Raw genomic sequence first — 16,965 nt, 5'->3', positions numbered from 1 at the left:
CACCGAGCCATGGGGACGGCTGTGGGCAGGACGGCTGAGAGCCCGGGGAAGGCAGGCGGCGCGGGGAAGACCCTGCCCGCCCCCAAGCACCCCTTGGTCCCTGGGCCACCCGCCTTTCTCGTGGCCTCCCCACTTCTCTCTGACCTTCCGTCTCTCACACCTCAAATAACCAAACACCCTGAACCTGGTTTCCAGAATCTGCAGAATGAGGTCCAAGTTCAAGGACAAGGAGGGAGGTGCACAGGGTATCAGAAGTTTCCCTGGGGAGCTGGGGACTGCTGTGATTTGTCGTCCCCCCCCCCCCGACTGCACACCCTCCGTCGTCCCTAGTCACAGGTTCAGCCCCACCTCCCTCTTGGACTCTCAGGAATCACCTCTCTTGTTGATAAGCCCCCCACCCCCGTGTCTAGTGTTTGTGACACACCTGAGCTGGCCAAGACAGAACTGCGAAGGAGGCCACGATGACCTGGTGGAGGAGGCCACAGCGACCCCGCGAAGGAGGAACTGCAGTGAGGGCCAGGGCTGGGCAGTCACTGGTGTTCCTGCTGGTGACAGCCACAGTGCATGGAGGGCCACGCCGTACCTATAGGGCTCTGGTCTGGTTCAGGGCGTGTGGAGATCACAGTACAGTCACAGGTTTTGGTCCCGTATGTCCCAGCCCTTGGGAAGATAGACATGAGCACACAGTGGGTGTGGGTAACTGGGTTTATTAGATGTCTAAGGACAGAGGTCTGAGCTCCGAGAGATTATAGAGCAAGCAGCTGAGGACCCCTGCTGCTGCAGGCTGCCTGTGATGGGGAAGGGTGGGGATGGGCACGGGCTACAGGGGTGAGGAGGGTCAGCAGAGGTTGGAGGAGGAGGCACTGGAAGCCATTCTCCTTGAAGACAAGGGCCTGTGGCATTTCTCGGCAGGAGTCCAGAGAGAAGTGTGCATGTTTGGCAAGGGAGGACAGGAGAGAGGACTGTGGGTGGAGAAAAAGACTGGCTCAGAGGGTGCCAGGAAATAACTGGGAAAGCCTGGGCGGGAATCCCTGACTCCTGACCAGGCATGGCACCAACCTGATAAGAACCTTGCAAAGTTGAAAATCAGAAATCAGATCTTGCACTGGCAGCACACGGGGACACAGCAGCTGGACTGGCAGCAGGAGGACCCACAGCCTGAAGAGCAGCAGGGCTTGCAGCAGCTGGACTTGCAGCAGCTGTCCTGGCAGCAGCTGGGTTTGCAGCAGCTGGACTGGCAGCAAGAGGACCCACAGCCTGAGGAGCAGCAGGGTTTGCAGCAGCTGGACTGGCAGCAAGAGGACCCACAACCTGAGGAGCAGCAGGGTTTGCAGCAGCTGGACTGACAGCAAGAGGACCCACAGCCTGAGGAGCAGCAGGGTTTGCAGCAGCTGGACTGACAGCAAGAGGACCCACAGCCTGAGGAGCAGCAGGGTTTGCAGCAGCTGGACTGGCAGCAAGAGGACCCACAGCCTGAGGAGCAGCAGGGTTTGCAGCAGCTGGACTGGCAGCAAGAGGACCCACAGCCTGAGGAGCAGCAGGGTTTGCAGCAGCTGTCCTGGCAGCAGCAGGGCTTGCAGCAGCTGGACTTGCAGCAGCTGTCCTGGCAGCAGCAGGGCTTGCAGCAGCTGTCCTGGCAGCAGCAGGGCTTGCAGCAGCTGTCCTGGCAGCAGCAGGGCTTGCAGCAGCTGGACTGGCAGCAGCAGGGCTTGCAGCAGCTGGACTGACAGCAGCTGGACTTGCAGCCTCCACAGGAGCTACAGCCCCCCTTGCAGCCCCCACAGGAGCCACAGCTGGAGCAGGAACAGGCTGGTACACAGCAGCACACGGGCTTGCAGCAGCACACGGGCTTGCAGCAACTGGAGCCACAGCCCCCACAGCTGGAGCCACAGCCCCCTGAGCAGCCACAGCAGGTCATGGTTCTGGAGGTGAAGGGTGGAGGAGGTGAGAGGAGCAGGTGGAGAGGGAGGAGTGAGGTGTGGGGCCTCCTGAGCCTGGGCTTTAAGTACCTGCCTGGGTCAGGTGTGAAGCTGGGCACCTGGTCACTTCCTGGTTCCTGTTTGTGCCATTTTTAGGTCCTCTTTATCCCGTGTCCCTCTTAACAGCAACCCTTGTGTATGGCCCATGTTTAGTGCTTGTCAGGTGCCCAGTGGGGCCAGCTCTTTTGTCAAATGTGTGTCCATACAGGAGGAAGGTCCCAGGGTGCAGCCCATTTTTGTTACCTGAAGAGTCACATTTGATTAAAAACTTCTCGAGGTTTTAGATCTGCAAAGGGTACAGAGAATGATGTATCACATAGCCATAGAAAACATCCAACTTACGGAAATAATCACAACATAGATGAAGCCTCCTTTGTACACCAGATTGTTTTTATTCAGATTTGGAATTACCACTCCAAGGGCCTCACGCTCCTACTGAGCATGGATGGCCTTTCGATTTACTTTGCATGCTCAACCTTTGTGTAATTGGTGGTACGCGGTCTTTCTCCTGCTGCCAGCTTCTCCTGAGACGGCTGGCGAAGGGTCTCCAGGTGACTGTGGGCCCATCTTGATCTCTGGCTGTAGCGCTGTTCACAGAGGTGACCTCTGGTTGAGCTGTCTCTAGCAGCACCGCCTTCTGCGGAGGCTCCCAGTGCGTTTGGAGTGGGTGCGCCTGCCTTTGCCCCTCAGCCCCTTTCCATGGTGACGGTGAGGGTTCCAGCTGGTGCTGAGGAGGTGAGGAGGCCCCAGGCCTGTCCTCTCCCTCCTCACCCTGGGCTTGACCTGGACCCCTGGGGAGGGCCACTGCTGTCGTCTCATTTTCTAGGTCCCTTTTCATTTCTTTTCGTTTCCTCCTCACATCCTTTGGCCACACAGAATTGGGCTCTGACTCTCTGTATGGAGGTCTGAGTGCTTTGAACGTTTGCATTCTGACCAATAATGCACGACTGCAGGCTCATCCCAGCCTTCGGCCTCCTCTCCTTCTCCCTCTCCACCCCCTTTCCCTCTTCCTTCCCCCTTTTACCAAGTTTTCATCTGAATGTAATAAAGTGTGTGTGGGGGTTGACTATGAAGTGTCCCCCAGAGGCTCATTGTGAAGGTTTGGTCCCCAATGCAGCGGTGTGCAGAGGGGGACTTGGGGAAGTGCCTGGATCCTGAAGGCTCGACCTCATCAGTGGGTCCATGCATGGGGGGGCACTCACCTAATCCCCCTGGGGGGTGGAGGAAGCTGGGGCTGGGACCCAGGGGAGGGAGTGGGTCCTGGGGGTGGTACTCTGGGAACTCAGCCTTGTTCTTGGCCCTTTCCTGGCTTGTCTTTCCTGGCTGCAAGAGCCGAGCAGTTCTCCTCCTGCACACCCTTCAGCCATGGTCTTGTTCCTTGCCTCTTGTTCCTTACCTCCCAGGACAACGGAGCCAGCTTTCCTCCTTCACGTTAGTGTTCTCAGGTGTTTTGTCCCAGTGACAAAAAGTTGATTGACGTGTGTGTGTGTGTGTGTGTGTGTGTGTGTGTGTGTGTGAAGCTTTCAAAGTTTGGAGATTATTTATTTATTTAGTGGTGCTGGGGATTGAACCCAGGGTGCTCTGTCACCAAGCCACATCCCCAGCCCTTTTCTTTTTCTTTCTTTTTTTTTTTTTAGTGAGAGAGAGAATTTTAATATTTATTTTTTAGTTTTCAGCAGACACAACGTCTTTGTATGTGGTGCTGAGGATCGAACCTGGGCCGCACGCATGCTAGGCGAGCGTGCTACTGCTTGAGCCACATCCCAGCCCCCCAGCCCTTTTCAATCTGCATTTTGAAATAGGGTCTCTCTAAGTTGCTGTGGCTGGTCTTGAACTTATGACCCTGTTGCTTCGGCCTCTCGAGCTGGATTACAGGCATGCACCACTTTTGCCTGGTAAGTTTGGAGTTTAAACCACCTAGAATTGAATCTTGTTTGTTTTTTGAAGCAGGGTTTCCATCTCTCATTTTCTGCATGTGGATAACAGATCTGGCCGCATCTGTGGGTTTTCCCATGACCTGTCCTCTTCCATCTTTTCAAGCCCCTGGCTTCTGTCTGCTCTAGGTCTCTTAGAGTGTCCCTATTCTAGCATCCTGCTGCCCGAACCAGGACAGCCTGTAGTGACCTGGACAGCCTGGGTGGTGTATCTGTGGATTCAGCTTATCAGGTTTCAGGAAGAATCTTTATCAGAGTTTATTATACCTGAGCTGAACTTGCAGATTAATTTGGGGAGAATTGTCATATTTAAGATTTTGAATTCTTATCTGTGGATGTCATGTGTATTTTAAACATACTGAACATGTATGTGAAACATATAACATGATGGGCTGGGGCTGGGGCTCAGTGCAGAACACTTGCCTAGCATGTGTGAGGCACTGGGTTCAACCCTTAGCACCACATAAAGATAAACAAGTAAAATAAAGGCATACTGTCCATCTACATACAAAAAAAAATGTTCTTTTTAAACATATCAGCATATTTTAAAGTTTTAGGCTGTATTTACACTTACACTCTGATGTTTCCTGCATTAAGTGCTTTCCTGGTTAGAGTCACTGTTATGCACACACTTTGTTGTTTTTTTCCGGTTGCTGTTGGAAATGGTACCTTTTAAAATCGTGTTTTCTAACTGTTGTTGATTGTTTTTGTGTATTTTTCTTGTTCTCAGCAACCTTGCCAAGTTCTATTTTTTTTTGGGGGGGGTACTCGGGATTGAACTCAGAGGCACTCAACCACTAAGCCACATCCTAGCTCTATTGTGTATTTTATTTAGAGACGGGGTCTCACTGAGGTGCTTAGTGCCTCACTTTTGCTAAGATTGGCTTTGAACCCGAGATCCTCCTGCCTCAGCCTCCCAAACCTCTGGGATTACAGCCATGGGCCACTGCCTCAGGCCAAGTTCTATTTTTAATTCCAATGATTCACCTGTAGATTTTCTTTGATTTTCTGTGCTGACACTCATTTTGGTGAAATTTGGAAGTATGTGTTCACTTTTCGTCTTCGTGATTCACTGTTCTGATCAGGACAGGGCTTCATGGTGTAGTGGACAACTGGACTCCTGGTTTGGGAGGTAATGCCTCTAACACTCTGCTGTTGGGTGACATGGACCGTAAGTACATGCTGAGAGTGCAACTTAGATGAAGGGAGGTTGCTTTCATTTCTAATTTGCAGATTGCCGCAGTCTTGGCTGGGCACAGAATCACGAGCCACCACACACCTTGTAGATTCAAACAGCAATTCTTTATTCCCGAACTCACACCGGCCTCTACACACGTTCTGGGGAAATCCAAGTTCTCGGCACAATTCACGTCCCAAATACTTTTCAATTCCACGAGAACTCAACGGGAACTCAGGCAGCAGGAACGCCCTATTCCCAGCAGCAATAACCTTAAACCTGGAACTTCCCTAAACCCAGATTGTCCTAAACCGGAACGCCTTAAACCCAAATGATCCTAAACCGGGATACTTCCTAAAACCTGCAGGATACACCCTAAACCTGGATCCACCCTCGTCCTTGAGCAGGGTCACCTTTCTCAAACACACATGCAAGGTCACAGCGAATTTCCAAGGCAAGTCCATTTAACATGGGGTACGCTGACAAGGAAATTTCGATGCATCATTCCTACTTGGCAATGGCCCTCAGCATCTCCCCCCTTCTTATTAATTAAACAACAAGCAATGTGGCTTAAGGACCGTGCCTGGTAGGTTGTCCAATTCAACATATGGTTCTTACCCGTCATGGGAAAACTGACCTCTTGGCGTCAGCCTCCTGTCTTAGGTTGATACCACTGCAATCAGATCAACCCGTCACTGACTACCGGTCCAGCATTCAGCCATGCTTGTGGATAGGCCTATGCACCAGTGGGGGGGTGAGGTTCTTGCCTCACCTCTGTTGGCCCCCAAATTTAGCCTTGGTGCCAGTTGGGGGGTGAGGTTCTTTGCCTCACCTCTGTTGGCCCCCAAATTTTAGACCATCACTAGGAGAAGGGAGGAGGATACAGAAATGCCACGACACCACGTCAATTGACGGCTCCTTTGGAAAAATTGCACAGCAGATCCCTTTTCCTGTGTCTGGAGTACGTGTTGAACTTGACTGAATAGTTTCTGCAGCCGTTGGAATGGCCGGACCGTGTTTCCCTTTAGTCAGGTGGTGAATTTGGGGACAGTTTTAAGGGGTGAGGAGCCCTTGCACTCCGCCACTGTGGCTTGTGGGATGTGTTATCCTTTGGCGCGTTTTGGCTTTGCATCGCCCCACCAGCCAGGCTGTGTGCTCGGCCCACTGCTGCAGCCCGCTTGGCTCTGGTGGCCTCGTGACCGCACGGTGAGAGGCACCCACCGGCCCGGGCCTCCTTGCTGGGGAAGCTGTTCCGAGCCGTTCGTGACCGCCCCCTGGCGGTGCGGCTGAGAGGCGCTGGGGTCCCCGCGGTCTCCCTGCCTGCTCTCCCAGGTCCGTTGGCGCGTGCTCCTCACTGTGCCTCTCTCTCACTCTTCAGGGCTGCTGCGGGTCCTTTTGTCCCTCTTCCTTCCGCTCAGATCTTAGGCCCTTGTTGCCTCCCTCTCCATTGCTCACCAGCTTTTCTAGAAGTTGCTTTTTCCAGTCTTTTCAAAGACCAGGTTTTCTCTGTTGGTTCTCCCTACTGTGTGTTTTACACACTGTTTTGTCTATTCTGCTCTTACCTTTAGCGACCCATGCCTTTTCTCTTCTTTTCTGTTGTCCTTTCCCCACGTTCTCAACACAGACTTGGCTCAGGAACTTCTAGTCTATTTCTGTACAGCCAACTCGCAGGAACCTTCCTGAGCCGAGGGGGTAACCTGGTTTTGACATGCACTGTTTTCAGTATTATTCAGCTGTCCAGGTGGCTGGCCCCAGGGGGTGTTTGCAGGTGGCCCACTGAGGTCCATACCCTGTGCGTGTGCCAAGGTCTCCAGGGACCCTCCGTGTCTGCCTGCAGTGCCAAGTTGTTGTTTGCTTTCATCAATGGAAAGATAGTAAATGTATTAAAATTGCCCCTGGGGCTGGGGCCATAGCTTAGTTGGTAGAGTAATTGCCTGGGCACTGGGTTTGATCCTCAGCACCACATAAAAATAAAATAAAGGCATGTGTCCATCTACATAAAAAATATTTAAACCAAACAACAACCACAAAAGCAAACCCTGCTCCTGTGGTTCTGGATTTAAACCTTGTCATTCCTACAGGTTTTTCTTAGTGGAACTTGAGGAGCATCAGTTTAGGTGTCCGGGCCTCCTGGCTGGACCGTCCTCCTGTGTGGATGCCTGTAGTGCTGCTGGCTCCTCCCAACACCCTGCAGGGTGGAGGTGCCTTCCTCCCTAGGAGTTGGCGGTGTAACCCCAGCTTCCCGCTCTTCCTGAGCCCCTGTCCATGTGGACGCTGCTTTAGAGTGGACCATCCTTGGGGTGTCTGTTCTTCACCCACTGAGTTTCCTTGTGACTGATGATACACGTGACTTGCTCTTACTGCCCTTCCCATTTGACTCTTCTATTTTTAACATTTCCTCTCCCTTCTCTTACATGGAGCTTTCAAAATTCATTTCTGTTTTCCTTTGACTCACTTAGAGTTGCATACTATGTTCCCAATCTCCTTTTTGTTTTGCAGAGCGAGGGATGGACCCCTGGAGACATGAACAGGTGCCTCATTCCTCTGAGCTACATCCTAATCCCTGTGTTTCCCTGTTTAGCGACAGCCCCCGGAATTTCATATGCTTTTTTTTTTTGGTACTGGGGATTGAACCCAGGACACTGTAACACTGAGTACATCCCTAACTCTATTTCTTCCTCTTATTTTCATTTTGAGGCAGGGCTCACTAAGCTGTCCAGGTGGCCCGGAACTTGGCGTCCTCTTGCTGAGCAGCACATGGCCAGGCTGCTCTGGACCTGCCCAGCCCTTGCGTTAGGTGGGGCGGTTTTCCAGCTTGGCCTCCTCTTGTTCTTCCACCCCACATGCTCACTGCTGCCCATCTGCGTGGTCACTGCTGGCAAGCTCACCCATGTGCTGGCCAGTCACTCCAAGCATCCTCCTGTTTCTCCAGGCCCCTTCCTGCAGGTCCAACTCCCTTCCTCCGAGTCTCTCTCTGTTTCTGAGGAGGCACCTGCAGTTCTGCAGGAAGGCAGCCCTCGGGCCTCCCCTGGAGGGGGCTCTGCTCAGAGGGCATGCTGCAGAGCTGGCAGCTGTTCCCTGCTCATTCTGCTCCAGTGCTTCTGCGTGTGGGTCAGTGGGTCTGGCCCCTGGAGAGACGGTGCCCTCTTGGATCGCTCTGAGGGCTCGTGTGTGTTGGATTCTTCCGCTGCATCTGCAAACTGAATCTGGGGCCCGGGAATCCTCTGCTGTGGGGGAGTCTTGCTGTGCCCACCTCTCCTGAGCACCCTCTGCTCTGAGGCGTCAAAGCTGCCACTCTGTGCTCCTGGGCCTGTCTGCCCCCATTTTAAAGGGTTCGTATTAGCTACACGCAACATCAGGATTCATTCTGACATAATCATAAGTGCATGGAATATGATTGGCTTGAATTCAGTCCACCTAAGAGGTCACTTCTGTTCCCCTCCGTCCTTCTCCCCCTCTTTCCTTCTCTTATTCTACCGATCTTTTTGCTATTTACTTACACTTTTTAAAAATCAGTGTCTTGTGGATGCACACCGTGGCGGGGCTCTCCGACACAGGTCAGTTACAGTCCACTGTTCTTCCCTTCTCCCACACCTCCTCCCCCCCCCCCCCCCCCCCCCCCGGCCTGAGATCTTTCTTTCATTTTGATGGACTCCCAGGCCCCCCACCGCATTCCCCTCCCCTTATTTTAGAATAGCTTCTGTGTATTCTGTGTCTTAAAAAAAAAAAAAAACATTTACTGAGATAAAACCCACAATTGTACAGTCCGCCTGTCTGACGCGTAAAGTGGAGTGGCTTTAGTGTATCAGACTTGTGCAGGTGTCCCCACAGTCAATCTTAGAACCCCGGCCCTGTCCCTGGCTGCTCATCTCTGAGCCTTTATGTCAGCAGGTCCTGTGACATGTGGTCTCTTGTGACTGGCTCCTGTTGAGGTTCATGCGTGTGACAGTGCCCGGCAGTGCTCTCCTCCCTGGTTTAGACCTCTGTCACGCTGGCTGCTTGGCAGCTGATGGACAGTTGGTCATTTCCAGCTGGCTGGTGTGGAGAATGCTGCTGCTGGCTTGTGCACTGGTGTTCATGAGGACAGAGCTTCGGTTCTCTGGGGACTGAGCCTAGCGCTGAGCGGCTGGTCACTGGTGTCTGGTTTAGCCTTTGGCTGCTTAGCCTTAGGCAGGGCTGCCTGCTGCATCTGCAGGGACCTTCTCAGTGCCGCCTTGGTCTCTCAGGGCCACCTGGGCATTTTCTTGGGATCTACCCACCCCCTCACCTGGTCTTGCTCCTGCTGCAGCTGCTTGGGTGACGGCATTGAGGTTTTAATTTTCAGTTCTGCTCTGTCCTCTCCCAGATGCGCTGGTCTGGTATAGGAAGTATTTAGAACCTGTTCCAGGTTTGGAGGCTCACGCACCTTGAGTGCGTTCTGTCCCTGTTGACATTTGGGGCTCCTGGGGTCCTCATTTGCTGGCTGCTCTCCCCAGTGGTTGCTGCTCCCTGTGGTGTCTGACTTGGGATCATGGCCTCAAGTGCCTTAGTGCTTGAACCCTGGAAACGTCCCATGAAGTCTGGGTGCAGGGAGCCGTCCTCGAGGGAACTCATCTTGCCTCCCGACTGGGACCACTCCTGGGGGTCCTGTGTCCCTGTGGCAGCAGGGACGTCACTCCGTCTGATGCAGGTCAGGCATGAGTTCCTGGGGACATGTCCCCCGGAGAGAGGCAGAGGCAGAGGCAGCCAGATTTCCTTTGCTGGGTTCTGGACATTTTCCAGCTCACCTTTTCCCTGTAGGTAAAAGTGCTGGTTTACGAGGGGCCATGGATCCTCACTCTGCGGTCTCTGGGGTAAGTCTTTTTTATTTTGGTACCGGGGACTGAACTCGGGGGCACTCAACCACTGAGCCACATCCCCAGCCCTATGTTGTAGTTTGTTTAGAGACAGGGTCTCACTGAGTTGCTTAGTGCCTCGCTTTTGCTGAGGCTGGCTGTGAACTCGCGATCCTCCTGCCTCAGCCTCCTGAGCTGCTGGGATTACGGGTGTGCACCGCTGCGCCCAGCCTGGGGTGAGTCTCTGAGTTTGGCTCAGCTCAGGTTTGCCGTTGTTAGCAGGACTGTGGGATCAGTTCACACTGCTCATCAGCTTTGTTCTTGACTTTGACCCCTGGGGATGTCTCCAGCTTATTCTGGGGTGAGAACGCAATCATTTTTATAGCACAGAGCATTTTTCCTCACCATAAATAATGAACACTGGGGGTGGTTCTGTGGCAGAGCAGTTGCCCAGCATGTTTGAGGCCTTGGGTTCCATCCCTAATGCCCCAGACCCCAGAGAAGAACCCAGTGTAGAAAACCTAATGGAAAATAAGGGTTATTTAAAAGATCCACAGAGTCTTGTATCTAAGAGTTGATCTATAAAGAATGTCTGAGACATCTGCAGAAAATGTAAAAATGACTTTTAAAGAAGGAGCCTAAAGGGAGAACTGGCTAAATGGAAAGAATACCATGGGAAGTCTTGACATCATAAGAAGTTTAGTTTCTTTATATTGATCCACGTCTTGAATGGTTTTAATCATAACTGAAACTTCAGAGGGATTTGATTCTAGAATTTCTCCCACAGATCGAAATTTATGTGTAAAATTTGTGAATTTCTGGGCTGGGGTTGTGGCTCAGTGGTACAGCGCTTGCCTAGCTTGCATGAGGCACTGGGTTCAATTCTCAGCACCACATACAAATAAAAATAAAGGCCCATCGGCAACTAAAAAAATATTTTTTAAAAATTTGTGGATTTCTGAGATAAGAAGGATTAGTGAGCAACAGGGGTGCTCTGCCAGATGTGAAGGTACAGTAAAGTCTTGGCCAATCAGAAAGCTTGCTACTAGCACATGAACAGGTAAAGAGATGAAAGTACAGAAGAGCAGCCCAAAGAAGGCCCCATGGTTTGGAACTTTATGTTTTAACAAATAAGGAAGATAGCTCATCCTAGGCATGAAATTAAAATTAGATGCCTACCTTACAGCCTTTAAAATCCAGATGAATTTAAAATCCGAAAGCGTATGTGAAAGATCTAAAAAAAGGGGCTAGGAAAGAAATTCTTAAACACAATCCTCAGAGCCTAAACAATAATTAGAAAAAAAAAAACCCCTGGATTTAATCACATGAAAACTGCAGATATATGCTTCAGCACCCCCAGCCAAAGACATGAAAAGATGGTGGATAGCCAGGTGTAGTGCCACACCCGATAGTACCCAAAACTTGGGAGGCTGCGGCTGCAGGATCACAAGATCAAGGCCAGCCTGGGCAACTTAGTGAGACCCTGTCTCAATAAAATCATAAAAAGCACCCCTGGGTTCAATCTGAGTACAAAAATGAAGTAAATACATAAAGAGCTGTTGGTGAAGGAGGAGGAAATGTTTGCTCTGTTTCTAATCATGGATGGGTCAATGTCTAGACCACTGTGGAACTCCTACAAACCACCAGAGAAGACAGGAGGATCCAGCAGAAAACGAAGAAGGGAATAGGCTGAAATGGCAACAAGGACACTGAGAGGTCTTCAGCCTTCTCTCCCAGGAGAGCGAAGGGAGGGATACAAGATGTTTGTCCCTGTCCCAGACAGAGCCTCCCCTGTAGCCTGCTTGGTGAACCCACATGGCGGGGCTGAGGCTGAGCGTGTGCATGGGTCTTGACATCGGGAGGTGAGCCCTCACATGTGCCCCAGAGAAACACCTGCCGAGATGTGAAGGACAAGGAGCCCCTCATGGCGTGTCCCACTGTGAGGGTGACTGAGCATGTGTGCTGGGAAGACCCCATGTTTGTCTTGACTACGGCACACGTGTAGGTAAACTGTGGAAGTGGGGCCATCTGTGCCCGTGGGTGGGGATGATGGTGCCTGCGAAGCAAGTGAGTAGAAGTGCTGTCTAGGCAGGATTTGTTCGGTGGGGACCGAGGTCCCCCCAGTTCTCAGCACACGTACGTATTTGGATGTTTATTCATTGTGTGGCACCAGTAAGACAGGTCCTTTTGCAAGTATTAGGTAGACCATGTGCTCAGGGTTCATCTGGATCTTGAACCTCCACAAAGGCTCTTGAGCTGAAGGTGTGGTGCCAGCCTGTGGTGCACTGGGGGTGGAGGGACCCCAGGAGGTTACTGGAGGAGGCTGGGTTACTGGTGGTGTGCACTTGGAGGACTATTAGGACCCACCCTGCACTGTTCTGTGCTTTAGGTGATCAGGAGGTAAAGAGCCTCCTTGGCCAAGCCCACCCGCCCTGATGTACTGTGCTGCCACAGGCCCAGTGCCACAGTCACCGTGACCGAAACCTGAGACCATAAGCCAGAATGAACCTCTCCTTCTTGATGGTCTCTAGGGGCCGGGAGGTAACCCAGTGGGAGGGCACTTGCCTAAAATTCACAAGGCCTCGAGTTTTGTTTCGTCTGCGGGTGCTGAGTTCATGGTCTCTGTTCAGCAAAGAATTGGAGAACAGGACACAGAGGCAGCAAGCCAGCAGCTGGTTTATTGAAAAAGCAGCAGAGACAGACTTCTCCACAGGAGAGCGTCCCCAGAGCCAGGAGTCTGGAGGGGAGTTTTTGCCTCTTCTTTTTATGATCGCTGGAATTTCTTCCTTTCCTGACCTCCTCCCCTGTCCCTGGTCTCCTCACTGTTACTGATGGGTGCCCTCTCTGTCCCCGTCTATGCTCTAGTTTTTCTATTGGATCCCCTGCTTAGGGGCACGAGTACAGAGTGTCTGTCTGATTGGGTCCCTGGCTTATGTCCATGGGCACTTTTGTCAAGCAGGAAGTTGACCTCCTCAGGAGACCCTCTCCACGCTCCTTGCTCGGGCCCTGCCCTGACCTCCTCACTCCCCATCTTGCCCTGGCTGCCGAGGCCCTTCTAGGTCTCCCTCAGTGTGCTCTCCAGCACTGCAAAGAAAGAAGTTGGTCATCTCAGGCATTTTGTCACAGTAGGGGACGGCTGACCGACACACCTATGTAGAAAACAAGCAGAAGTCTTGCCTGCCCACCTGGTCCAGTATGGGAGAGCAAATGGCAGTCTGCATGTCACCCAACACCTTTGGCTCTTTCTTCTCAGCAGCTGATCATTGAAAGGTGCTGTACATACCAAAGCCCTTGGGTTCCTCGACTTGTACCCACTGGTCACTTTGTGGTATTTGTTTCCACTGCAGAGGTAAAACACGCTGCACCTGGTGTCAGCCTTTCTCATGGCCGGGTCTTCTTGGCTAGCCTCCATTAATCTCTGTGAATATTCTGTGAGCTTAGAAAAATGCGTATTGCAGAGCTGTGACGGGACACTTTCTGTAAGTCATTTTGGATCTGCTTGTGAATTCTGAGTTCAGATCTCCAGACCTGCCCTGCTATTTTGTCTGTTGGTATTCAAATCACTGAGGTAGGAACATTAAACCCCGCTGTTCTATTCTTGTTCTCTCCCCGCTGTGGTTTGTCATGGTTTGCTTTATGTATTCTGAGGCTATTTTGTTATGTACATAAAATCTATACAACTAGAGCTTCCTGGCTTATTTAAGTGATCCTCTTTGTTTCTCAAAAAAAAAAAAATTTGGCCACTTTTTGGGTACTGGGGATAGAATCCAGGGGTATTTAACCACTGAGCCCCATCTCCAGCACTTTTTATTTTTTATTTTGAAACAGGGTCTTATTAAGTTGCTTAGGGCCTCGCTAAGTTGCTGAGGCTGGCTTTGAACTGCCATCCTCCTGCCTCAGCCTCCCAAGCCACTGAATTTCAGGTGTGTGCCACCGCACCCAGCTTGGCCTTCATTTCCATTTTGCCTACTATTGATACAGCTTTTTTGCAAGTTATATATTTTTCCATCTGTTTGTTTTTAACTTTTTGTATCCTTATATTTTAGGTGCAGCTTTTGAGTTTGCATATAGATAAATTAAAAAAAAAAACCCTAGTCTAGCTCTCTTAAAATAGAGGACTTTGCCCATTTACTTTAGTTATAACTTCTGAAATGCATGTGTTTAAATCTGCCATCCTGGTTGGTGCTTTCTGCTGCATCCCTAACCTTGTCGGCTCCTAGGATTCACTGGGTGTGTTGGCTCTGCTGTTTCTTCCACTTGTTTGCTTATTTTTTGGTACTGGGGGTTGAATGAAGGGGTCTTAATCACTGAGCCCCATCCCCAGCTCTTATTATATTTTATTTTGTGACAGAGTCTCTCTAAGTTGCTTAGGGCCACACTGAATTGCTGAGGCTGGCTTTGAACTCACGATCCTCCTGCCTCAGCCTCCCAAGGTGCTGGGACTACAAGTGTGTGCCCCACGCCCGGCCTTCTTGCACTCTTTGCAGGTAGCCTGTCCCCTCTCTCTGAGCTTCCCTGGAGTGCTGTGTCCTCACTTGGTGTTCTCCTGCTTCTGAGTGTTGGACCACGTGTCCTTGGGTGTGAGCTTGGTGGACACTGCAGGCCGAGGTTCTGACCTGGGAGGCAGGTCTCTGGGGGGATGCGAGGTGCTGCGGGAAAGTTCCCTGCTCCAGGGGCCTCAGTTCATCCTGAACGTTCCCGGGGAGCCCTGGTCCTCTTGTGAGGTTCCTTGGTATTGGGGGTTGGAAGTCCCTTTGTCTCTGCAGACACTGACAGTGGGCAGGACATGGGGAACTCTGTCCCCGGCTGCTGGCTCTCTGGGGCTCGCTCGTCATTGCTGCAGGGGCCACCTGAGCCTGTTTTATGTGGGGAGGTGGCAGGTGCTATATCCAGGGCACAGCAGTGCTCCCCGGCACTGAGATCCTTCCGGCATCTTGAGCCACATTTCCTCCCGGCACTGCCAAGTGGAGTCACCATGCTCTCCTAGAGGACCTGGAGGGTGCTTGCCCCCCGCCCTCCCTGTGGTGGAGACACCAGCCTCTCTGTGCTCGCCTATTCCTCCCCCAGCTCCTCTCTCTCATCTTGGGAGTCCTGGCTCTGGAGTGGCCGTTCCAGGTCCCTGCACGGTCTGCATTATTAGGGTTGGCTGCCGGTGTGGCTGGGAGCCCTGCCCGGCCACGCCTCTCCTGTGGTGGGCTTCCAGTCTCTCCCTCCTCGCTCTGCTGGCAGGCAGCCTCCTCAGCCACCTCCGCCCACCCAGAGGTAACCCGCTGCTTCTGGACCAGTGTGTGCTGCAGCCCAGAGCAGCTGGCTGCGTGGCAAGGAGGCCAGCTGGGTGGCACAGCGGCACAGGGCAGTTTTACGTTCCTGAGGCTCCCCAGAATGTGCCGTGCTCAGCTTCCCTCTCCTGCAGTATGTTACTCTTTCGGCGGCCAGGGGCACCCCCTAAGTGTCTGCAGACCTTTGGCGATTAGAGCCCTCGTCTGTTTATCATCCTAAAACACTCATTTTGCATCTGCCAAATGTGGACTTGTGGCCAGAGGGAGTGGGCATGCCTGGGGCTTTTCTCCTCTTGTCCCCTGACCCTAGCCTCCCTCCGAGGGCCCTGTCTTTCCAAGGACCAGCATTTCTGTACTGGGACTAGAGAGGAGAGTGGGAAGAGGGAGTTGCTACTTGGTTATTCATGCACACAAAGTCCCACTCCATGGACTGTCAGTAATCAGCGTTCAGCACCCTTCCTGGCTGGTTCTGGAGGCCAACCCGCCCCACTGAGCCTGCACCCTGCAAGCAGAGACGGGGAAGGTGTATGGGGGCCTCGGGAAGATGGAAGTGCTGGGCGTCACTCTATGTGAAAGTCCCAGCCCCCCTGGAATGGACCCCTACCCCACACCTAGAGCTGCTAATTAGCTACTTGAGGGAGGAGGTGGGAAAGGAGGCACTGCACCAAGCACACAGTTGGTTTTCACAGTTTAGGCTTTATTAAAAGGAAGTTCGTTTGTTATTTTGTTTTTTTAAAACAGGAGAAGTTGGAAGCAACAGGAAGGAAGGAAATCTCTTAGGGAAGTGAGTCAGAGGAGCAGGAAGTGGCCTGGGAGGACCCAGGTGCTGAGGGTCAAGAAGTTGTTTAAAACAATCCTCGGTGAGCACCGGAAACCTTGCCTGGCTGTGGGGTGGGACCCTGCATCTGAGAAGCCCGGAAAGAAGCAGGCGATGGTCACTGTGGCTGTCAGCTAGGCACGTGCCGAGAGGAAGGCCTCTCTCCGGCACCTAGACACATGCTTCTCTAGAGGGAGAAAAGTGGAGACAGAGCCCACCAGAGAGGGCGGTGAGAGCAGGGGATGAAAGGCAGGAGAGGTTGTAGTCACCTCAGGGAGGCCAGTGGACAGGAGCTGACCAGGGACAAGAAACGGTTTCACCAGACACTGAGAAACCTGGAGGCCTGAAGTCAGAGATTTAGATCTTGCACTGACAGCAAATGGGGACACAGCAGCTGGACTGGCAGCAGGAAGACCCACAGCCTGAGGAGCAGCAGGGTTTGCAGCAGCTGGACTGGCAGCAAGAGGACCCACAGCCTGAGGAGCAGCAGGGTTTGCAGCAGCTGGACTGACAGCAAGAGGACCCACAGCCTGAGGAGCAGCAGGGTTTGCAGCAGCTGGACTGACAGCAGCAGGGCTTGCAGCAGCTGGACTTGCAGCAGCTGGACTGGCAGCAGCAGGGCTTGCAGCAGCTGGACTTGCAGCAGCTGTCCTGGCAGCAGCAGGGTTTGCAGCAGCTGGACTGGCAGCAGCAGGGCTTGCAGCAGCTGGACTTGCAGCAGCTATCCTGGCAGCAGCTGGACTGACAGCAGCTGGACTTGCAGCCTCCACAGGAGCTACAGCCCCCTTTGCAGCCCCCACAGGAGCCACAGCCCCCCTTGCAGCCCCCACAGGAGCCACAGCCCCCCTTGCAGCCCCCACAGGAGCCACAGCCCCCCTTGCAGCCCCCACAGGAGCCACAGCCCCCCTTGCAGCCCCCACAGGAGCCACAGCTGGAGCAGGAACAGGCTGGTACACAGCAGCACA

General features: G+C 52.6%; 1 protein-coding gene across 1 annotated transcript in view; it reads right to left on the bottom strand.

The window, feature by feature from the left end:
• Positions 1 to 1,093: 1,093 nt before the first annotated feature.
• LOC308630755 (uncharacterized protein) overlaps positions 1,094 to 16,965 on the bottom strand; it is a gene marked incomplete at both ends in the record, with an annotated part of 112,691 nt that continues 96,819 nt past the window's right edge. Inside the window, 2 exons of the mRNA XM_081261298.1 lie at positions 1,094 to 1,809; positions 16,747 to 16,947. Of these exons, the coding sequence (XP_081117424.1) occupies positions 1,094 to 1,809; positions 16,747 to 16,947 (917 nt within the window). The remainder of the gene's footprint in view (positions 1,810 to 16,746; positions 16,948 to 16,965) is intronic.

This window comes from Spermophilus citellus, assembly GCF_964194105.1.
Source record: "Spermophilus citellus genome assembly, chromosome: 2".
Classification (NCBI taxonomy): Eukaryota; Metazoa; Chordata; class Mammalia; order Rodentia; family Sciuridae; genus Spermophilus; species Spermophilus citellus.
The sequence above is the reverse complement of the archived record's forward strand: the minus strand, read 5'-3'. Positions and strand labels throughout refer to the sequence as shown.